The 25,159-nt window shown below is 34.4% G+C and overlaps 1 protein-coding gene across 3 annotated transcripts in view; it reads left to right on the top strand.

Annotated features, from left to right (window-relative positions):
• The window catches only part of LOC143461909 (stabilin-2-like), a 208,184-nt gene extending 183,319 nt beyond the window's left edge, over window positions 1-24,865 (top strand). For all 3 annotated transcript variants that reach the window (XM_076959847.1, XM_076959848.1, XM_076959849.1), the window contains exons 40-48: window positions 4,129-4,249; window positions 8,089-8,206; window positions 8,290-8,503; window positions 8,731-9,030; window positions 13,958-14,037; window positions 14,543-14,675; window positions 19,044-19,253; window positions 21,240-21,514; window positions 24,463-24,865. In XM_076959847.1, coding sequence (XP_076815962.1) covers window positions 4,129-4,249; window positions 8,089-8,206; window positions 8,290-8,503; window positions 8,731-9,030; window positions 13,958-14,037; window positions 14,543-14,675; window positions 19,044-19,253; window positions 21,240-21,514; window positions 24,463-24,588 — 1,577 coding nt within the window. In that variant the 3' untranslated portion in view covers window positions 24,589-24,865. The remainder of the gene's footprint in view (window positions 1-4,128; window positions 4,250-8,088; window positions 8,207-8,289; window positions 8,504-8,730; window positions 9,031-13,957; window positions 14,038-14,542; window positions 14,676-19,043; window positions 19,254-21,239; window positions 21,515-24,462) is intronic.
• The last annotated feature ends 294 nt before the right edge of the window (window positions 24,866-25,159 follow it).

Below are 25,159 nucleotides of genomic sequence, written 5' to 3'. Positions count from 1 at the left end.
CTCCATCCTTTTATTTTCCATCTGCCTTGTATAACTAAAACATTAGCTTTGCGTTCTCTTGCATCAAGTTGCCCGGCTAATCGTTGTCTTTCCCTTTTCTGGGCTAAAGCCACTGCTTTCTTTGCCATTGTTTTGCTTTCACATATTCAACCCATGCCATTTCCTGATTATTAGAACTCTTCGTCCTGTACCATTTTTGATACTTCAACCTACTTTTTTACATTGCCATTCTAACACCTTGCTCTTGATGTCCTGGTTGTCCCTTTGTCCAATTACACATCTCATCAGCTGCCATTAATAGGCTATTTCTTAAATTTTCCATTTTGTTTTTGTATTGTGCAAATTGTCAAAATTAGCCCTTATTCCTACGGAATTCTCGTGCAGATCTGATGATATTATAATGTTATTAGTGTTCTATTTCATGCTTTTATCAACAAGCGCTGTACTACATTTTGGCCGTGTTTAGTATAAACGACGCAGTTTTGTTTACCCCCGAATTATGTCATTCGTACTACAACGCTCAATGCGTTAGTTCTAATATTTTCAGTCTTATACTAGAGCAGTGATTCCCAACCGCGGCTCCAAGCTAGCCTTCTTGCGGCTTTCATTGATCCCTGAAAATCCTACAAAAAATATAAAAAACCTATTTAGAATAATTAGGGCGATTATTTTGTGATTTGTCAGTTGGAGTTGGAGTCAAGTTGGACATTAAATTGATTTGTGTTATTTTTCTTGTTAGTGTTGCTATTCGTTGGTACATGCTTTTGTGCTTTAAAATTTTCGTTATAATTACTTGAGTGTTTTCATGCGGCTCCATACATACTCTGAAGTTTGAAACTCGGCCTGACACAAAAAAGGTTGGGAACCACTGTACTAGAGTCTGTGATTTTATAGTCTACCGAACGGAGCTTTATTCTGTGCACTGAAAACAGTAACCGTTTCTTTGAGAACCTATAACACTACGTAACACAATTTTTGTTTGGCTACTTTTTTTAATGCCCCTTTATGAATTTTTGGGTGCTGAGTTCAAAAATCCAGTTAGTTTTTTCGTACCATCGTTACTTTTTGAGATATTCAAATTTTGATGTAGCTGTAAGTACAGCAAATCGTGTTCTACTCTTGTAGTAGAATTTAGCTCCACATCAATGTTCCGTTTGGTTTATTAAACGCAAAAACCAGTTTAAAAACGTTAATAAGGAAGGCTTGAAGATAAATGTAACATAGTTTTGTCAAACAGTAAGAGTCGTTCAAAAATGTACTTTTGAGCGAGTTTTTCTTTTATGACTACTCCTGTCTTGCCTTACTAAGAACCAAATGTATTTTCCCATCATTACACTATCCCAGCGGCCTTTATATCGTTTTTCCATTGGCTCAATATCCTGATGAAGTCTCTCACCGTGCTCCTCACTGAAATCACGTAGATTTTCTTGAAAAAAATCCAGATGCGGACATAAAAAATGAAGTTTGACAGACATGCGACAACCCATGTTTTGGTAACTTTTGATCAGTTTCTCCACCAACTCTTTGTAATTTCTGTCCCTTTTATTTCCCAAAAATCCATCAACCACACCTCGAAATGCTTGCCACGCTTCTTTTTCTGTTTCATTCATTTTTTCTTCCAAGCTTTTACACTTTAACATTGTGTTTATCTGAGGACCAACAAATATTCCTCCTTTTATTTTGGTAAATGATGGTCTGGGAAACATTGAACGGATTTCTTGAAAAATTTGTCCTTGAAAATCCAAAGCTTTGACAAACTGTTTTACCAGACCTAATTTGATATGAAGTGGAGGCAGTAAAACTATTTCCCGGCTTACAAGAGGTTCCCTAATAACGTTGTACATTCCTGGGTTTAGTTTTTCCCGTGTCGGCCATTAATTTTCTCATCTCATAGTGCTCACCGTCAGCTCTACTATTCCACAAGCACAAAAAGCAAGAGTATTTTGTGTAACCACCCTGCAGACCAAGCAAAATTCTCAACATTTTAAAGTCACCACAAACATACCACTTAAACTGAGTGTAGTTGATTTTAATGAGCAGTTGCTTGACGTTTTCATAATCTTCTTTCATCTGTAAGGAATAAGCAAGTGGAATTGATGGGTATATGTTGCCATTGTGAAGTAACACTGGTTAAGACTTTTGGTAGAACTGTCAATGAAACGCCGCCACTGAGTAGGATCATGATCTATTCCAACAGCACCAAGCAGGCCTTCTACATCTTTGCAAAAGCAAAGGTCTTCAAAAACGTCAAAATAGACAGAAAACCCCAAGTGCCTATTCCTGTGGGGGAGGCAGTACTCTTACTTAAATTTTTGCACTGTCTACTAGACATTTTGATTTCTACTATTTAAAAGATGAACTGAATCTAAGATTTACACAAGACTTAACTCTACAAAATGTAATCATATGGCATACATCTCTCTGTAAACACTAAACATGACTTTCTAATGAGACTATACTGAATTTAACAGGCTGAGATAAAATGAAAACTGAGATAAGAAATAAAAGCACATTTGTCTGCATTTCAAAGTTCCACTCCCATTCACTTTCTCAAGTAAATAGGACGCCCATTTACAACATGATAGTGCTGACAGACACAGATCATAACCGCATAAAATACCTACAGTTAATGGAAAATCACAAAAAACGGAAATTTTTTGTATTTTGAAAACGATCGATGATAGAAAAAAACTGATAGCATTTTTGAAATCAGCGTTTGAAAATCATACAGATACACTTAATAAATGTAGCCAAACAAAAAATTTTTCAAATTTTGTTACGTAGTGTAATATATCAATACTCAAATCTTTGACAGTTTAGCACTTGGCATTGCTGCGAAAACATCTCTGTTGTGAGTTCTGTCAACCAGTAGACACTAAATTAGCACACTGTCAGCACTCTTTAAGTCAGTGACGGCAATAGCTACAACTCAGACTAGTTAAGATTCTGAAGGAGATGACGAAGGCGATGATGATGACGACCCAAGATTTGTGATTGAATTGATTAATGCATCACTGAAATTTGTCTCTATAGACCAACTGAAACCATATTTTGAGCTTGCCATAGTTTCACAAACCAACCAGGAATTTAACATGGGAACGAAAAGACAGGAGGTGTCACATATGCTGCAAATGTCTCAACCTAATCACCGACAAGCTGTCTACTACTGCTACCAAGATGGATTTGGCGAATTATGGTTAAAGCATTCGTTTTCCCGTTCATTGAAGAACATATCTGCGCCTACGTCGTGCCGTCTGGCATGGATATTATGCTCCAGTTTTTTAATGATGAAGGACAGATCTACTGTGCTAATTGTAATAATTAGCCTTTATTCCTACGAAATTCTCGTGCAGATCTGATGATACTAAAATGCTATCTGTGGTTTATTTTGTGTGTTTAACAATAAGCGCTGTACTATGTTGGCCGTGTTTAGTATACACGACCCCGTTTTGATTACTTCCGAATTATGTCATTCGTACTAAACGCTTAATGCGTTAGTTTTGATTTTGTCAGTCTGATATTAGGGTCTGTGATTTTACAGTCTACCGAATGGAGCTTTGTTCTGTGCACTGAAAACTGTAACCGACAGATGGTTCTGGTATTGTGATGCTTAACACTACAACGGCCAGAGTTGCGATAAGCCCTCAACGGCCAAGAGCTGTCATTTTGATCACTTCTCCGAAAATTCGTTTTTGCAAGGAATTACGTTGCGTGTTTGTAGCTTAACTATTGAACAAATATTCAAGTCACTTAACTTGATCAATTTATCCACCAAAAAGAGTTTTATTTCAAAGAATGGGCAAAAATCTGGATACGAAATTGAAAAATTGTTCACATTTTTGTTGTCTTGCTGTGACTGAATAACTTTGCAATTTACTGCCAAAAGTTATGCATATTACCATACTTTAAGAATATTACCAAGTCATGCATAAACCTATACTTTAAGAATAATTTAACATTTGTAAATTATTAATAAATTGATTATATGACGCAAAAGCTTTGTACGAATTGAAAATGTCTTTTTTATATTATTATATCAATTATATGAAAATACTTATATTTATAAGATAAGCTCATGGAATCCTCGGCTTGCCATATGTGAGAACATTCAGTTTATTAATTTTGTAGGTGGTCCTGGAAACGCATGTAACAATAATGGAATTTGCAGAGATGGTGTTGATGGTAATGGGTCATGCTCCTGTAAAAGTGACTATAAAGGATATGCTTGTGAACTTTGTGAAGATGGAAGGTGGGACTTCTCTTCAAAAATGCAGTACCTTCTTGAAAGCTGATATTCACACATTTTCGACAGATTAATTTAGCTTCTTGATTTAATTGTGATCTGTTAAGTGTTTGTTGGGTTAGTGTTTTGTTTAAACATCAGTTGCCGATGTAACAAACCATCATCCTACAGAGATGATTTTGAATATGTTGAAGAAATACCATATTACTTAAAATTGTTAATAATAAGTGGTACCACTTGTTATTACTACTAATGACTATACACAAATAATAATTATTCATTATATGGAATGTTTAATTGGTATAATAATTCTTTTTGCGCAATTGTGGCAGATATGTCTGTACAGTTGTGGTTCATAGTCAAGCCCTTTTTACACTTTTTTATTCAATTAATAAAATACATCTTTGTATACATTATTACTTCAAAAATGAGAACATCTATACTTCATTCAAGCAGGTTTTAAAAGGGCACTTCTGTATCCTGTGCTTCGACGACAATGCTCACAGAAATAGAATTCTGATTCTTTGACCCTTTTCTACTTAGCTGCAGAACAAAGAAGTAGATATATATAGAGCAGGGGTGCAGTAACTTGGCTTAGCTTGCATTTCTATCTGGCCTAATTTTATTAATCGTTACATCTTGATATCCTCTAGAACCTAACATTTAGTTTAATAGTCAGATGTCTAACTTGAAAAAAACCTGAAATCGTTTGCATTTTGATATTAGTCTAAAAATTGTTTAGCATGACCTTTGAGGCTTGTTCTTAAATCTTAATTTAAAAAAACGCTGGACAAAATATGCAAACACTCAATGTTTTTATAGTAATGTTCACCTTAAATCATAAAAAGTTAACAGTGACGTTACAATATAACTGATTGAAATAACTGGTTGATGTTAATTTACAAGAAAATAGTAGCTGATGGCGTCATAATACAGCACATTCTAAGAGTGGTGTTTACATTTGCACCGCCAAGAGCATTTCGTTTTGCATGAACACTCAATTAACTTTGTGCACCCTTTTGATGCTTCGGATAACATCATCCATAACGGCACTAGCATTCGTCCATCTATCTTTTTCCAGCCACAATCTGTGATGTCAGGTATTCGTTTCCACATGAAGCCAATGATATGTAAAAATTAGGCAATGTCAATTCGACTTTTGAACCTTTATCAAAAGGTAAATTGTACAATACTGGAGATATTTTCAGTGGGATACTGAAAAAATGTAATACTTCTACCATAGGTCGATTAATTATGATCAATGTTGTCAATGGCCACAGTAATAAATATGCCACTATTGATGGTGGATACACAACACCACCACACTGGTGGACAACACGAGAGTGTTGATTCTGCTGTGAAAGATCTTTTGCGATGGTGGTCTGTACATTCTGCGCTCTGCTGTAGGAAAAGCTTAGGCCGTTCTGTGCTAAATTATTTATTAAACCTTTTTTGCAAGTTTTACAATGAATGAGAAGCCCAGTGTACAGAGAGAATGGAGTTTCAAATTGTTTTTGTTGCAAATGTTATTATGGGAAAAGAATTTGTTGTTCTTCACTGTATTAAACTTAATAAATTGGGAAATGCTGATAATGTTATTGCTAAATACTTTCGCTCTCAAATTAGTAACCGATCCATCAGAAATAATAGCATTAACAAAAGTAAGTAGACTATGTAGAACACAGCTTGTATTAAACTTAAACTCGCTGTCATAAGCTTAAGTCTCGACTTTGCTTGGCTGACCGCTTAACCAAACTGTCGACCTATATCAACTTACCAATTTTTACTCAAACTTTATATAGAAAATATATAATTGGAAAAATAGTTGAATTTAGAACTTTCATGATGAAGTTAGTATTCAAATTATCAAGAAATAAATTAATTTATGACATACATTTAATTTTATTTGGCATTTTTATAAACGGTCATACACCATAAATATCCTAAAACGTAAAACTATAATTAGATGACGTCTTATTGCGGTTCGTCATTAATATAGTAGTATATATCAGCAGCTAATACCAATCATTTCATCATACTCATCATTTCAGCTCCAACTTTCCAAACTAGTCTTTATGTAACTACCGATTGTCTCATATTTTTATTTACTTTTTTCGTGTGTCATGTTGCCAGTCCATGGGCTCCACTGAACAAGACCAAGCATTGTTAATACCTGGTCCAAGAGCATTACAGCCTTTGGGTCACTGGGTATCGAACACAGGTCACATTATTGCTAGCTCCTCAACCACTCTAATAGCTGGCAGTATTAATATAAAGATTGGCTTTGAGTTGAGAAGGCATTTGGTAGTAGTACTTTTTTCCAAGTAGCCAATCGGCTTTAGAATTGGTGGAGGTGGCACAGGCTTATTTTTAATGGTGGTCAGCCAATTATACCAGGAAATATCAATAACATACCATTAAACCGAGGACATTTCAACCTAATGACTAATCACTCCGCATGTGTGTGTTGGGTCATCATGGGTTTAGTGTTTCTATACAATTAAACTATTAAACAGATAATGAAGAGTATATGAAGGGGTCGAGATACATGGGAAAGTTAAATGAGAAACGAAAGAATGTAGAGCAGGGTTTCCCAATACTTCAAATACAATTTGTCACGTCAGTCACAAAAATACTAACTTATAACATGTCAATAAAATATTAGAATATTTACAGATAAATTTTTTTTCTTATACATACAAGAAAGCTGTTCCATTGTTCACTGAACCTTTAATACGTCCAACCTATTGAATACTTTATGCATAAATTGCCTATGTAATTAAATACATTTAAGCAAGTGGAATAAGAACTTTTTTATTGGACCATCATTTTTAGCTGTCTGTTATAAATGTAACTTTGGAGCCTAAAACGTTTGGACAGCCATGGTGCTAACTGTAGAGGTAGTTCCACTTGGTAGTTCTCAGAAAGGTTTCAGGTGGTCTGTGGATTTTTTGATAAACTGCAGTTAATCAAGCAAAAAAGATATATTCTTTAATTTTATATTTTGGTCAGTTATGGTATTCTGTATCAGGTTAGGCAGGGTTTTAAATTGATTTCTGAAGCATTTTGAAGTAAGTCTAAGTACACACCAGCACAAAATAGACACACATTTTGTTATTTTTCACACCAAGAGCAGACAGCAAGCAAACAGAGGCACATGACTATGCACTTAAATATTGTGTTTTATAGCAGTGTTACTCTGTCGCTGCTCTGAGTGAATTTTTTTTTTGCTTTCTGGTTGCACCATGACACCTATGCTGCTGATGTATCAATTGTAGTAGTATGGTCATTAACTTTTGTATGGTTTTGTTGCATTATGGTAAAATTATTCCCAAAATTTAAAATTCAACTTAGTACTGGGGTTACTAAATAATTGGAATTTTAAAAAGAATATTATCAAACCAAGTTTTTAATGATTGATTGACAATGGTACAGACCAGTGCTGACCATTAAAAAACGTACATCCTTTCACATAAACCTTTTTCTATATACCCAATGTCAAATGAGGTGGCCATATTTTCATTGCATGCAGTTATAAAGTGTTATGAAAGCTGTGAGCTTGCTAATAGCTACATCATTTTTAGTTAGAGTAAGTTAGGAGAATACTATTTAAAAAACTCAACGAAGTTTCTTGATCCCCAAGGAATAACCAGCGCCCATTATGTTGAATTTGGTCAAAAATTATTCATTGTAACATAAACGCTGTAACATAGTTATTCATTGGTTAATGGGTTATTACAGGCTAGAATTGTTAAATGTTAATTTTGTGTTCCGCTTATTCAGTTTATTGTTACCATTTATGTGATTCCTACTGTTGCTACTTTCTAATAAGTTCCACTTTGCAGATTTGGAAGACAGTGTGAGCAATGTAAATGCTCAGTGCATGGTATTTGCTCTGACGGCATAGATAATGACGGAAGTTGCAATTGTGATACTGGTTGGTTTGGACTTACATGTAGTCAGGTATGAAAGTAGCAGTGATTACCAACGGCAATGTGTAATTGTGATTTGTCTGTTGTTCTCTTCTCAACCACCTTTACCTACAGAAACTTGGTCATTCTTCATTATGCAATAATTCATGTGTAAATAATGCTGTTTGTATCGATGATGGTTCATGTCAATGCAAACAAGGTTACTGGGGTAATGGGAATGCCTGGTGTGAGCTAGAAGATTTATGTGCATCCCAACCATGTTCTTCACATGCAATATGTACTCAACAAAATCATAGCGTTTTTTGTACATGCAAGTCTCCCTATAGTGGTATGTAGTTTGTAGTAGCAAATTCTTTACAGTTGTTTTTATTTACTTTGTAGATTGTGTTTGTAAAAGTTTATAATTGGTTTCATTATAGCAATGTTCCTCATCAGCCATTAAACAGATTTGTGATTACTACATTTTAAATTAATACTGTCAACATGAGGGTAAAGTTGTCTTTGCCGTGACCACGCAAGATAAATTTCAATTCAACTTTTTTTATTTAAAATTAGGTGATGGGTATGTCTGTGAAAGCTATGCTCCATGTATAGGCTCAAATGATTCACCACACTGTCATTCTTCTGCTCAGTGTGTATATGTAGCTCCTGGAATTTCTCGCTGTGAATGTTTGCCTGAATTTCATGGTGATGGAATAAACACATGTAACCGTGATGTTGGTCATGATCATCGTCTTCCTATATCATGCACTATTGAAAATGGAGGCTGTTCTCAGAACGCTTTATGTAAAGAAAATGTTTCTGCTGCAACTGTTAAACCTTTTGTGTCTTGCGTTTGCATGAAAGGTTATGTGGGTGAGTTGCATTTATTTTAACACCTGTGTGTTGTGTGATAATAATGTTAAATTTTTAATAAAGGTTTGGATAACTTAAAGCAGCTTTACCTGTTTCAACAAATCGCTTCTTGAAGCGTATTTCATTGAATAAAGCTGTTTTACTTCATAATTAAACTCCAATGCATAACATTTAGGAACATATGTTGAGACTTTTACAACCCTATGTTGGTTAGGTAAGCTTGTAGACATGCAATACTAGAAAGAAAAAAGTGTAACATGGACAAGTAAACCAATTAAATTGAATATACGACAAAATATGATTGTGAGTTTATGCCAAACAACAAAGAGCAGATGAACCAGTTGTGAAGCTTTAAAGGAAAAGCTGTTTTATTTTTAAAAACTTTTGATAAAGGCAAATAAATTTTCACAAAAAAAATATTAGGCCTACCCGTTATTAACAGTACAGCTGTTGCACAAGCATAATGCCATTTTAACAATATTTTTTGATTTAGTTTATTAACTTTGCACTAGCTTTGTGACAAATCACTACTAATTACCGACATGAGACATTTCAAAGAGGGCTGTAAAATAGTTAGTAAAAATATAACCTATCACAATTAGAATAGTAGACAACAGACGAATGTTCAAGAAAGAACTTCTCACCTTAAACTGCAAACGTTGTGAAAACTCCAATAAACAAGATTTAGTACTGTTTGTGTGAACCATTTGCCTACTTACTTCACAAATATCCTCTCACATGACTGGGGTGACATAATTATGAAATCCTTTTGAAGAATATGAATTTCTGATTTAAAGCAATTATACAAAGTATGATAAGATGAAGATGATGAAAAATGTTACAAGAAATAGACTATATCACATGCAGTTAAATGTATGATGGATAAGTCAGAGGCTTCAACTGAAACATTTCCTGAGAAGAACTTGAGTATTTCTTTCACTTTCTGCGCTGGTCTTTGTAAAGAATGAAGTCTGTTGCTGCAAAGATTTCACGAGTCTACAAACTTCATCTATTCTGATCTGCCCACTCAGTTCCTTCAATTCTGCATGCTTAGTTTCGTAGTGTCGCTTAACATTGAACTCTTTGTTCAAAGCAACACTATCGTGACAGATGAGGCAAGCAAGTTTCCCAAAATACTGTTTAAAGAAGTAATCTAAAGTCAAAGATTCCTGAATACTGCGGCGTTCTACATCAACCTTCCTGCGTCTAGCCGCTATATGTACAATTATAAAAGGAACTACAGTACTTGCTTGTTCAAAATTTAACCTTGCACAAGTTTGTTTAGGCTATTAACAATCAGGCCCAGCCGCACTGAAAATTTCAAACAAACTTTATGACACAGTTCCAATGCATGCACAAGCAAACACACGCACTAATTTTGTGTTTATACGTAACAATGCTTATTCATAGTACTAAACACGTTGGTACATAAAAGGGATATACCGCATAAATTGCATCCGGCCGAGCAGGAAAAACACCAATTTTTAATGCGGTCACGGGCCGGATACATGGAGCAGTTTTGAACGCTGTCATGAGCAGTAGGTTTATTAGGTTTAGGGCGATTATTTTTTGACTTGTCAAAAAAAGTCAAAAATTTGTCAAATTTATAGTGTTAAGTTAAAAATTGTCAAAATTTTTTACAAAGTCAAAATTGTTTACAAACTGCATTGTCGTGGTGTCGTAGAGGTTTCACTGACAGTGAACTTTTCATTTTACACAACGTAGCCTACTTTATACTGTTGTAAATGACCCATAGTCTACTTATTGTGAATCATAAACCATGAAGTTAAATAATTAGGTTGATATGGTGTGATGCTCAACACACCTCTAAACGTGTAAAATGTTTGATAGGTCCTAAGTCATTTTGCGGCAGCTGTAGGTTAAGTGCAGCTCTTGCTTCGGTTTTGCTTCAGATACTTCATGTATTTTTAGTTTAGTGTATTGAATGTATTGAACAATGTATTTTTTGTTGTGTCTTAACTGCAGTTTTTTGGCAGTGATTTGTAATTAGCTCATTTCCCTTTTCAGAATAGGCTAGGTCTGTGTTCAGATTTTTGCCCTTTTGTTAGACTACAATAAACTTTAAATTTTTGTACAATAATTCGTAATTAACTACTTGAGTTCTTCATACGTCAAAATTTGTCAAAAAAAAGTTTTTTTAATGTCAAAATTTTTAGTTTTTTAGGTCAAAAAATAATCGCCCTAGTCATTATATCAAAGTGCCTCGATTTTTCTGGTTTGAACTAAGAGACAGTTACATTAAACATAGAACCAGTTATGCTCTACTGCCACTGTTGTTTGCCCAGGTTAACCTGCTAGGCCATATCAAAGTATTATAACCTTTCTTGAGTCAGCTTAGTTACATACCTTAATTGTTTAAAGATTTAAAGATTAAATTTCAAAATGTTTGATATCGATTCGTTATAAAAAAGCGGTGGCTGAGTGGTAAGACAGTCTGACTCACAATAATGCACTCCGTATTCGATACCCAGTGGTGCTGCCATTGTAATTGCTTTGGGCAAGACATTAACTGCGCTTTCTTCTGTTTAGTTGACCTAGTTAACAATTCTAAGTATGGGCGGTGCAATACAAAACCAAACAAAAAATGTATGGCAATCGGTAGACAATCACAAAGGTTAGTTCGGTAATTAATTAGTGGTCAAGCAATAAGGAATCATCGCAGACTTTATGTCATGCAAAGAATTTCCTCAGTCCAAGATTATTGTACCATAGCACATGGTTTCTCAACCGGAAGACATCGAAGCATTCTACAGGGGTTACGAGCAGATGCCTAATTAGTGAGCGATAGTGTAATAGTAGAGGAAGACGAGGCAAAGCTGGACATGAGTTTCTTATATTTTTGTATTTGCTGTGCAAAATTAGCAGCCCGGAGGCTGTTGCACACGCAGTAATGAAGTAAAAAGTGTTTTGCAATCAGCAGTCATTTTTTATTGATGGGCAGGGGGCCACCAACTATGAAAGCTTGAGAACCACTGCTATAGCACCATTTTTAGTATCAAACTGTTAAATTATCAGCAGGAATTTCACCTATATGTTCAGAGTAGATGTAGTAGAATATTACAAGAGAATATACACACTTTTTTTAATTGTCAATTGGTAATTGCAGTAGTTCACTATTGTCAACTTCTATGAAGAATGGTTGGCTGATAATGCTATAATTCTAATTCTATACATAATACATAATTCTATATGTGAAAATTTGTTAAATATTTTTAAATATAAATCAAATATGTTGAAAATACTCAGAAGAGTAGCTTCTTATGTATGCTACTGATGATATGTTATTCATTCAATGTTAATATGGTTATTCATAAATGTGTGGCCTACAGTACCATCTGTGCAAATTTTCAATTGATATTTGTTGCGATTAATCACTTAATTATATAACTTCAGTATATGTGTTAAAGACATCTCTGTGTAATTATAAAGAACGGTGTTACTTTGGTCATAAGTTATCCAAAATCGCGACTCTTACAAATTTTAGTCACCTGTGAGGTTGATCATCATCCTTTTAAGGGGTCAGGTCATCGACGATATTTGAAAAACTACAGCGGCTCCAAAACTGTCAAATACCTTACACTAGTGACATCAGTAAACGCATTTAAGTCAGTATGAATTATTTTCCATTGCTAAATTGTGACAGCATGGCAAGTGCAGCAGTGTTCCCCAGAAATCTAAACATCTCTTGCACTATTTTAGTAATTCAAGCAGTTGATTTTAGTTTTCCATGATCAAGTCACAAGGCTGCAGGCATGTGTTGAAGCTTTAACTCTTGTTCATTGGAGCATGAAGTGTCACACAATCAATGTCGTCACAATCAGAGATACTACAAGTTACAACAAACGTTGTGTTCGAATGTCTGTGGTCAACTCAGAGAATAAACATGATTCCTTGACAAAACATTCCTGCCATGTGCAATCATCAACGTAAAGCATAGTTATTTTACTGTCATCAAATATTTGGCAATTTTTCTATCAAATGCGGAACGTCGTGTATGTGAGAATGTGCTAATTGTAATAATTAGCCCTTATTCCTACGGAATTCTTGTGCAGATCTGATGAAATTGTAATATTATTAGTGTTCTTTTCCATGTGTTTATGTTCAGTCTAGTTTGCAGTGATTATGAAATGCATCTCTGATATGTGCTCTGAAAACAGCAATTGTTGCGTTGTGAATCAATAGTTAATATAAATATATTTAAGAACACTGTCAGTTTTGTTATCGTACTGTGATGCTCAACTAGTATATCAGTGGTTAACTCACACGCATTCAACAGAGTCAGATTAACAAACAATAAATAAATAATTACAACCAAGAATCCTAGTTGGCACCCTGGTGATCTCAAGTTAAGCAGTACCTTAGCTATTGATGAGACATTTGCAATGAATGGCAGCAGAGAAGTAGAAAGAATTTTTGTATGAACTTCTTGTTCTAAAACAAAAATTAAAGAAGTCAAAGAAACATAACAAAACTATAGAAAAAGATGATTCCTGCTGATACCAATTGACCCACAGAGAGCATTTTGATATCAGCTGAGCAGTGGGGTCATAAAACCATAGAACCGAATAAAAAACAGTTTAAATTTGGTTAAATGGTTCGAAATCAGTTCAATGAATCATGGTTATTCGTAGATTCATGGTCTAGTTTGATCTTGGTTCCCTTCAGGAGTTTAGCCGCTTGTGAGCCTGGGATGAGTAGAACTTTCTAATTGTAAGAATTCTAATCATATTTCAGTTTGGATGTATGAAATCTTTTGAACACATTTCAGATTCTTTACTTATGTATAAAATTTGTTGATTTGGAATGTTTTAATTGTGTTAACATAGAATTAATTGCCGACTTTACAAATGGCATATTTATACATACACTTTTTTTATTGTTATGTCATAGTAGTTTGTATTTTTAGGTGATGGGCACCTTTGCAATGGAAACATAATTGACGTGTTAAGCAGCGGTTTGTATAGCACGGATAGGTTTTATCAAAAGGTATTTGCAGTTTAAGATATTAGTATATTGATATTCAGTTTTATAAATTACTCTTTTTCACGTGGTAACTTTCACACAATTGCAAAAAATGAATACAAATAATGAAACAAAAAGCACTGAGAAACGAAATGACATTTTTTGCCATAAAGACTTGACTTCCAGGTTATTTGGTTTTATTTTAACTAAAACATCATAAAATTATCAAATGTTTGCATTGAAATTAAAAGTGTGCAAACAATAAATGCTTTTAACAATTAAAATATGTTTTGTTTTATATCTCGATGGAATGTATAGAATGGTTTTATTTCAGAGATGTTGAGACTTTAAGAAACAGGATGTATAAAAGAATTTTTCAAAGAAATATTTGTAACAGTGGTTTAGTATGTACTAAGCTATTTCATTACAGTTTAAACTTTGCACTGTGTATTATTTTGGGCCAGCTGGTATTCTTTGCATCAGTACTTTCATAAATTTTCATTACCATACCTTTTTGTTATTTTTACAGGCTGTTCACAAAGCTGCGGTGTATATGGTAAAACTTCGTTATACTCAGAACTTAACTATTTTCGCCCCAAGAAACAAAGTTTTAATATCAAAACGACTAAGTAGACGAATTGTTTCAAGACATGTAGTCTCAGGTAAAAAATTTCTGTAGTCATGTTCAGCTATATTTTTGTCTATGTTCTTATGTTGATATTTTTAAGTAATGCAAAAGATCCCCATCGATCACCCAAGAGACCGTAGTAAAATGGTCATGTTAGTGGGTTTCGCACTTAAGTATGATGTCAAATGTTGAAACATATTTTGGGCTGATGTTGTATTTGATCTATGAAGAATATGCAGTCAGAACATAATAGCAGGCGTTGTTGAAAAACACATCTAATAAATGCGATATGCAGTAATAATCGCTTTCTATTATAAGAACTCTATGATAAACGCTTGTTTTAATGCAACTGTTGAAATTTCATACTCAATGTTTTTAATCTTCTACTCGGAACATAGAAGATGCGTTGTATTTGTATTACTTGTAATCTAATTAATATAACTCTTAAAATAACTTTTGTCAGTTGCTTATTTGTTTCCCTTCCATCTATTCATTGGTTTGAACCAAACTAGATCACATGAACTGACAGCAATAGCCAAAAATCAGGCTTACGCAGAAAGCTTTGGAAATTTAACATGACTTTTTACAACTTATATATAAAGTCTGATTAAAAATACTTCTAGCAGACGTTCATCAAAACAAGACGAAAAAATACAAGTATTAGTTTTATCTTATCTTTAAAGGGGATTCCCCACTTTTCAAAATTTCAAACTGTAATCATTCGGCAGATTTACAATAAATTTTCTTCAAAATTAGTGGGCTTGTAGGATGATTGGGGACAAATTTATATAAATAGTTTGATTGAGATTTTTCGACCAGAAATTATAGTTTTTGTTCAAAAATTGAAACAGTTGTTCTAAATAGATTTTTGAAATTGTTAATATGCAGGATGAGTATGCTTAGCAAAAAAACATAACCACTAGTTTTCAGATTGATTGCATGACTACCTCATCCAGAAAATTGCAAAAAAAAATCTAAAAATATGCAATTTTTGGCATTTAATAACTTTCTAATAAATTAAGATATTGTCAATTTCAGTGGTTGGTGGCAAAGGTCCCTTAAAATATTGCTATAAAAGGACTAGTATTGCTAAACCGGTTTTCAATTTTTTTTTTAAATAACTGATATAATCAAAGCTGAAAAAAAAAACAGTTTCCAACTTTCGAAAACTAGGCTCCTGAAATTCTAACTTTCTTGCAGTTTACTCATTGAAATTGGGGTATCGTAATACAAAGTCCTTAATTATCAAAAAGCTGTAAGTACTGTTTCTATGAAGGCCCAAGAAACCAAGGTCAATCTCTGTTGGGGTGATTGATTATGCAGTTAAAACAGTCGATAATATGTTGTTGTTCCTCAAATTTGTAGTCAGTGCAGTTTTTGGACACAATGATATGTAAATCATTAATCCTATGACCTGGAGAATCATTTTTCGGTTTGTGGCTTCATTTACAACAATTTTCGCTTCTGTGGCATGTTACAGTCGAAATCGGTTAATCGCATAGTCAATTTGCCAAGCTTTTTTATGCGATTAACCGATGTATGCGACTAACCGATGTATGCGACTAACCGATGTATTCGTTTTTTACCTACATTTTCTCCGCTATTCTCTTTTAAACACCGGCACACGCATTCTTGCTCCTCCGCCGATTTTTGGAATGACACATGGCATTATGACGCAACAAGTGAGCTTCCTTCTTTTCGATTTCGACACAAAAAAACAGGAAACAAAAATGGAAGGTTGCGGTTGCGGAAGGTTGCGCTTTGCGACGTAACGATCCTTAAATAAATATTAGTCTTGTTGTTCTATTGTGATGTAACCATCCGTAACAATCCTTAAATGAAACGTAGTTTTGTGGTTCATGATCACTGTAGAGAAGGCCTTTTATCCTGAAGTTTTACTTTATTGTTCAAATCATTTATGTGCTACTGTCTCTATAGCCTTCAGCCTTGCGGTGAATTTAATCACAGCTGTTTTTAATTCACAACTGCTGTCTTCAGTGTCTTGTCGTGTATTTAATCGCTGCGGGTTATGGGAGATCTTGCGATGATTTTTGTTTATTGGTGAGGATAATCTTCAGCAACTTAACACTTCATCAAAGGAAATATGCGGTTAAGTGATACAAGTCTACAAATCAATCAAGAATTCCTATTCGATTAACCGATTTATACGATTAACCCTTATGCGATTAACCGTTGAATTTTCTTCACAGGTGAATGGGAATGATTTGGGATTATGCAATGCTATGCTATAAAGCGATTTATGCCTTTAACCCAGTGGTTCCCAAACTTTATCTACTCGCGTACCATTTTTTTGGTTCATGTAGCGTTCGCGTACCACCTACATTGTAGGTGGTCCGACAAAACTCCAGAATTCACAAATAAAAAATGATAAGCAAAATGTTTACTAAAGGCTCGTGAATATTAAACAAAAATTAGTCGAACTTTTACCGCCCTCGCTACAGTGCTACAGCATAACTAACGTATTACAAAAACTAACTTCAAGGATTTGTTATGTAGTAATAAACGACGTTCTATTTCGTCACAAAGAAACCCTGTTTTACAATCCAATGCGTGAATACCCTAAGGAATTAGTAGTCAGTAGGGAATATAGCATGAAATTTTACGCTCTACCTAATTTATGTGAATTAAATTAATGCCCAAGACAATAAAAGATCTTTTGTGGTCGTTTAGTGTGAATTTGATAAGTTGCTCGCGTACCACCTGGAAGACCTTCGTGTACCACTAGTGGTACGCGTACCATAATTTGGGAACCACTGCTTTAACCGATATGCGATTAACCGATTTCGACTGTAATCGTTTCCGTAAATTCTTTCAAACTGCTTTTGCATGGCATTGACAGTAGATGGCTTGATTTGAAGTATAAATAGATATATCACATTTTCATATCCTTAAGCATTTGATGGTCTGTGTGATTAGGTTGTCAATCAAATCAGTCAACAGCACGTATTCAGCTGAGGTTTAATACATAAAAGATGCACATATGCTTCAATATAAGCAATATTCAAATTAAAACAGCTATCTCATGAACAAATTTGAGCAAAATAGGCCGAACCATCGATGCAAAAGTACTAATCATTACTTACAGTTGCTGTCAGGAACACTTCAACACAGGCTTGTGGTTAGCACAACAGAGTATGAAACAAAACTAATATCAACAGCTTCTCTGGTCACTTGACATGCACTGGAGCAAAACCATGCGATTTAAGAAATAAGAAGGGGAAAAACTGGCAGGTACGACAAAAATGAGCAAATGACCAAAACATTAACATTACTATTTATTGGGTATGGTATCATCATGATCTTTATCCTAGGATTTAAGACAATTTTTGCACGACTTCAATTCGGAGACGATTCCTTAACGCTCAAGCTTAGTTAAAAGAGGTAGTAGCCTTTGTGCAACTTCAGATTGATAAAAATACCACTAAAATCTAACCCTTGCAAAAGAATGTTAAAGTCAAGACTGCAATTTTTGCCAAAAGGTTAAATTTCATGAATTTTAGCCTAACCAAACAATGTGGCCTAGAAGGTTTTAAAAGCTGTTGACTGGAGTAATCTCTGTACTGAAAAACGACACTGGCCATTGATTGATCCAACACACTTTTTTTTAATTATTACGTAAAACTACAACAAAATCTTGGAAATCACAATATTTTAGCACATACGGCTCCTTACAACACTAGTGCCACTGGGTATCGAACATGGGTCATATTATTAGGTGCCGTGCACTCGAACCACTACCGAGCAGATAAATTATATTTTGTATCTTTCATAAATTTTCTTTGTTGTAAGACAATGACATCGGCAATCAATCATTTTATCTTTCATCAAATGCATGGTGGGGACGAAAAATCAACCAGTTGTTACTAAAATGACAAAGCCGAAAAGGCTTAAAACGTGCTCAAGAGAAATAACCTTAATATTTGCAGATAAAAACTAGCACGGTCACTAAACCTATAATTAGTAAAATCTGTAAAACAAAAATTAAGCAAACGAGCAGATGGTGTGTTCAAGCAAGTGATGAATGAAAATTGCTTCTATGCTGTACATATTTTGTTGTGAAAACCATCAGCATGCTCCGAGTGAAATGTTTTCGATTGTGATAAAGTTAGAACCATTAAGTGGTTTACAATAATCAAATGGTTTTGTGTTTGATGTAGCCTTTGAGTTATTTTCCTCTTTTAAATCCATTTTTCTTTATCTTTGTGTCAATATTAAACTTTAGTTTATTTTTGAATTTACTGCCATACAACATAATCAACAACCAATAATTTTGATGAACTGATTTGATTTGATGATGAGTGTTATTTAAGTTACCTAAATGTTTCAAAAAATATGCTTTTAAACAATATGCTTCTCAGCACGAAACTTCTGTGTATTTTAGGTCATGTTTACACAACGATGGATTTAAGCTCCATGTCAGTAGTCGTCGCTGATTCCAGTAATGTCCTTTCTGTAGAAAAACTGCCAAATGGTTCTATTTATATTAATGGGGTAAGGATGTTCAAAGCTGATATCCCAGCAGTCAATGGAGTAATCCATATATTGGATGGTGTAATACCCAGAAAATTTACTCCTTTGTTGTCTGTCACAAGTAAGTGTGGATAAATTTTTTTTGTATTTTTTGTTTTGTATGGAGTGCTATATTTATAGGGGGAGTAGTAGTCAGGCAATTATTTTTGTCTTCTAGAGTGATTTTCAGGTTTAGTAAAGTAGTTGATTTTATAAATAGCTCACCAAAAATGAAAAAATTATAAATAAAATTCAGTGGTCAACGCTCGGCAACCTTAAGTTGTATGCATAAAGCAGCTTTGTTAAAACTATACAGTGCACTACACCACCACCAAGTGCAAATAATCATTAAAACGAGATATCAACTTCGTCATAAAAGAAAGAGATTTGGTGTTCCTGGTTTAAAAATATGCATCATTCGTTATTTGGGACTTACTGCACTGCTAGATTTGGAATGTACCATGTGTTTTTTTCATTTGGTCTATAAAAATGTTATAGTATTTGCAGTATGTGACAAAGCCAAAAAGGCTTAAAACGTGCTCAAGAGAAATAACGTTGATATATGCTGGTTACAACTAGCATGGCCACTAAAACTATAATTAGTTAAATCCATAAAACATAAGTTGAAAAAGCGATAATTAAGCAGACGAGCAGGTGGTGTGTTCAAGCAACTGATGAATGAAAATTGCTTCAATGCTGTACATAAGAGGATGGGAAAAGAAACCCCATCTAGGGCAAGAGCCCGGTTTCTGGTGGCCATAGCACTAAGGAAGGGTGTTGTGGATAAGCCCGAGTTTGTACGGCAAGAATGCATACAAATGACAATCCTTGGAAGATGTGGTGACAATACCGCTCGTTATAAGATGGTAAATTCTCTGGTACATCGACAATGATGTACAGTGTACAACGATATACTTGAAAGCAGTTATTCCAGTATTTCATAAAAAAATTGACTCCCTGCGTGAAATTATAAGTCAAAATAGATTTATATTTATTATTTTACTGGTGGACATTTCAAAAAAATTGTCATTTTCATAAAAACCAGTGTTTTGGAATTATTCTATCCCGTACGTTTTTTTGCAAATTGAAGAGAAAATTTTAAACAAAAACACATATGTTAGATGTAAATACAGGAATATTAGCATCCAATTATTGCGTTACAAATTTCATACAGACATTCAAATAACAAACAGGGAAACTTCAGACTGCTGGCCTTAAAACATATTGAAAACTGTGGTATGAAGTTTCCACGTATATAACAACAAACAACTGGGTCATTTGTATTGATTTATGTTTAATGATACAGTATTTAATTTTGGCTCATTTTTATCAGATTCATTTGACTCTGTTTCACTAATTTAATATTTTTGGTGGTTTTCCAGTATTTCCAAATTCAGGACATTTGGGCTTCTCATGTCTGCATGACAAAGTGAGCAATGCTACTACTTATCTTCTGTAGGAGTACAGAGTATGATGTATGAATTATATTAGAAACTGTGTGCGATAACAAATTTTCTACAGTGACATAATAAACCAAAGATACATAAAAGCAATATGTCTGTACAATCGGTTAAAACTAAAAACTTTTGTTTGACATGAAGTGCTCCAATTTTTAATTGACAATTCATTATGCAGCATATGGTTACTTTAGCTAAAAGGCCCACAGGTTTTTGAACATTGGTTTAAATTCTTTGTGTCCTGTACCAGATAAATAATGAGAGAAGCAAGTTCTGTTCGGTAAAACACGGATACTGCTACAGCAAATAATAAGTATTATGTTATACATGTTGTTGTTATACAAGATGGGCAAAATGATCAAGTTCACAGCCCTGGCCAAAACACTTGCAATCTAAATTTAGAGAACTGTTTCATATGAGCCAGGGTTGAGAAAGAATGAAAAAAGCTTGGGCTCGTACAAACTCGAACCTGTGGTGTCATGACAAAACAAACTAGGAAATTGAATTGGTCACAAAACCTTTAGCCGGATAAGTTTTTCCAGCATTAATTTACAACTGAATAAAAATTGTATTATTTGTTATTTCTATTCACAATGTTTAATTTTTTTAAGGCACAACAAAAGAGGTTGAAATGACTAATCATGTAAATACTCAAACAACAACTGCTACCGTTGATCACAGTGGAATACCTTCAGTGAGCAGGTCCCCAATTTTGTTGGAGCAAACCACAACTACAGATGAATTAGCATCTGGATCTGAAAGTACAACTTCATCAAGTGGACTGAAAATTGGGATAGCCGTAGCAATTATTGGTGCCATATTAATTGGAGTGATGTTTTATTACTGGAGGCAAAGAAGCAGGACATTTGTTTTCAGACCATTATCGGTGAGTAGTAGTAACACTTTACCGTTTTGTGTTTTTGTTGTACTGCTATTGTGGCGAGGGTTTTGTTAATTTTCGTGTATACTTTATGTTGTGATAACTGGTCAAGCGGACACGTTTTGGCAAAGTTTTGTATTACTGCATCATGTAATGCCCTTGTAATGATGTTTATGGTACCTGTTGCTGATTTGTGTTTCTAGTGTGAACAGTATCTGATAAAAAATCAACAGAAAGATAAAAAAAAGAATCAGTTATTTAAAGTACATAAGTTTGGTACATTGATAGTCTAAATCATGCAAAGCTTCTTCAAGGATAAAGATAATAGTCATTTTTGTTTTATACCACCCCACCATTTAGTTTGATTCCAAAGCTAGACCGTGGCTTTTGTCTCAGCGTCAAAGACTCCAAACTCCAACTGTTGTGAAAAATTAAGAGGAGAGTTATAGGCCGGTTGAAGAAGAAATACTTTAAATAACTGATTTACTCGCAATGACTGAAAGCCGGAATCAGCATTGGAAAGTCCAGCGTTATCAAACCCTCAAGGCAATTTCATGGTAGCAATGTAACAATGCCAAATCTGACTAAAATAAAGTTCTCAAGTCGGAGTAGTCGTATTGCAGCATCGTAACAAAATTTATCAACCTTAAGTGCAACTTTGGTAAAATTGTCTTTCATTGGGAGTCCATATCTTTCCAAGTTCCATATAACCAAGTCATTTTTTCTGACTGGAATCACGTGGAGTCATTGCATTTAACTTCTCAAAGTTCTCCTCGTGTCACACTATGCGATGCGTTAAATTGATTAAATTAGTTAAGTTAAGCCGACGAGCAGGGGGCGTGTTCAAGCAGTCGATGCTTGAAACTTGCTTTAATGCTGTCCATCAGCAGCTGGTAAAAGAAACCCTACTCTGGGCAGGGGGTTGGTTTCTGGCATGACCAAAAATGCAGGATATTGTTGTAGAGCCCAAGTATGTGATAAAATCTCTGCTCTTTGCAAGATTGAATTTCCTCTAGTCCCGAACACCAGATGGTGGACAGGTTTGCGAACAAGTTCAATTATTATTGGTTTTATGCCGTGGTTGAAGAATGGAAATACGTGGGCCATATCTATGTCTGTTTTGATATTGAGACATTTAGTTTTTACATGACAATGATAAAATCTTCAAATGGTTTGTAGACATTTGGGGTATTTTCTTCCAGGTAGCCATGCAAACTCAAGCAGTTCCTTTTACTATATTGTTCCATCTCAAATGCCTTCTTCATAACAATTTCAAACTCCTTTGATAGGCCTTTAATTTGTGACTGCAAGTTGCTGATTTCATTAGCAGCAGACTTTGTGCAAGTACCGGTAGAATCTGCATTACTGTAATGCCTGTCTACTGTCACCTTTAGTATTTGATGGCATTCTTTAATGGAAGCCAGAGCCATCTTTATTTCTTCCATGATTGTAAGAAATGCACAGGCAGTATTTTAAATTTATTAGGCTAGTTTTTTAAACATAGACCTTACATCGTGATCAAATAGAATGATAAATAGGAATAATAAGTTTAATGATGAACGGGGCTTAATAGACATGCTTGGTGGTATTATAGGTAGGTACTTCCTACATTGAACCTTAATCTAATTATATGCTATGAAGGAATAATGTGCAGCAGCAGCACTAAAATTAGCCAGACATTTGTTTTACTTTTTACGTCTACTCCAGGTTTCTACAGTTTTCAACAGCTAATACATTTTTAACACTGTCTACAAAGTTGATGGTGGCTAAACTGTGTTAACCCAACACAGAGCAAAATAAAAACAAGATATAGGTTGGCATTCTGAAGAAGAAAATTTGTTACTACTTTTTCTTGGACCTGAAGAACCTTGTCTTATCTTAAGTTAAGAGGGAAGTTATCAGTTAATTTACCTGTTGAATTATCTGACTCTATTGTTGCGTGCGGTTAGAATACTCTTACAAGAAAAGGTTTTTCTCGTAAGTGCTATACACTTTCTCAATATTACAAATAATTAATAACATAAGTAATAATACTGCTCAGTCAGACAGCTCGTTTGTTGATGTTGCTGATTCACGCCGTTTCCTCGGTGATTCACTCGACTAAATCTGCTCGCTAGTACAAGTGAGAGCTTATATAACGTGAAAGCGATGAGTTAAAATGTTTGACTAGAAAAACGTTGTGAGTCATAGCAGGTGCAATGGAAAAAAACAATATTTTGACAATGTAAGATACATGTAGTTAAAGCTGACACCTTGAGACATAGATAAATATTTAATCAGTGTTAAAGTTAAGAATCGAGTATTTCCAATAAACACTTCTTATCATCACAGATGCTGGAAAACAACCTGGGAACATACTAAGAGGAATGTTCAAATGACAGTTGAACTGTTTGCCCAAAAACAAATTCATAAAGTTCTATCAATAACTAGAAAACACTTTCGCAAAAAATGGTGTAATGGCATTAAAAAAATACCACCCAGACTGCTACAGACCAATGCAAGTAAACACCATCACATGAATCCAATGATGCCAGTCTAGGAAGAGAAAAAACATTTTTGTAGTGCAAGAAATATGTACTCAGGGCTTTTTAAAAAAAATTCAGACAACAATTACTTATTAGTTATTACCTTCATTTTTTTTCTTTGAACTATAACTGACTTAGGACATAAGACGTGACATTAGATGTCAGATATCACGTTGCTTATTGTAAAGTTGAAAATCTTTGTAATGAAGAATTGTACACACATCTTGTGTGTACTGATATCTGCCGAATCGCTGACTGTATACTACATTAGTATCGGACATTGGTAGTTATATAAAACACCTGGAACAAAATTTTGATCTGTTTTGTTCGTATTCTTGATTTTATGGATCACTATGTTGGATTTCTTTTTGCCTTATTTTTAATAATTTGTTTCTTGAAAAACTATAGTTGGTTTTACTTTAATTGCAGGACCGAACAAGATTAGGCATGCCTGTTGATGAATCACAACATGATAACATTATGTCTGGGGATATTGGCATGTCAAATCCAGCGTATGACTCTACAGCTTTTTGCGAGACTTTCAATGATAGCTAAGGATGAAGCTCACAAGTTTCTCATAAAAATAATGGAGCCTCTTGCTTAAGCTGTCGAGCTGTGAAAACATCTACATGTTGTGCATGGGATTAGTGTGAACTTTGTTTATCATTATTGATGTTTTTATTAATGCCCACTCGCCTTGTAATAGTCATTAAGTCAAGAAATTTGTCTTAACATCTTTATCATATCATGTAGTAGCCTACTGTTAACTATAACGCTTTCATTACACACATCGCTTTATAACCTTGTTACAAAATAAACCATTTGAATACTGCTTCTATTGTGGAGATATAAAACTAATAGCTAATGACGTTTAGAAGTTTATTAAAGTTTCCTGCATATGGGGACTAGCATAAGCTGTGTTAAATGCTTAGTTCAGCAGTTCTTACCTTAGCCAACCACCAAACTCAAATTTACCCCTTTTGTTTTAAAAAATATCAGTTTTAGCACTGTACTGTAGCGTCTCCCTTGCCGCTGCCACTTTAAGAAGGCACCACAAGCACAAATTCTACATAGATTAATAACATATATTCTTGACCATTGAGTTAACTAACTACCGATGTGTGAG

The sequence above is a fragment of the Clavelina lepadiformis genome, chromosome 6, assembly GCF_947623445.1.
Source record: "Clavelina lepadiformis chromosome 6, kaClaLepa1.1, whole genome shotgun sequence".
In the NCBI taxonomy this organism is placed as follows: domain Eukaryota; kingdom Metazoa; phylum Chordata; class Ascidiacea; order Aplousobranchia; family Clavelinidae; genus Clavelina; species Clavelina lepadiformis.
This window is presented reverse-complemented; position numbering and strand designations above follow the sequence as displayed.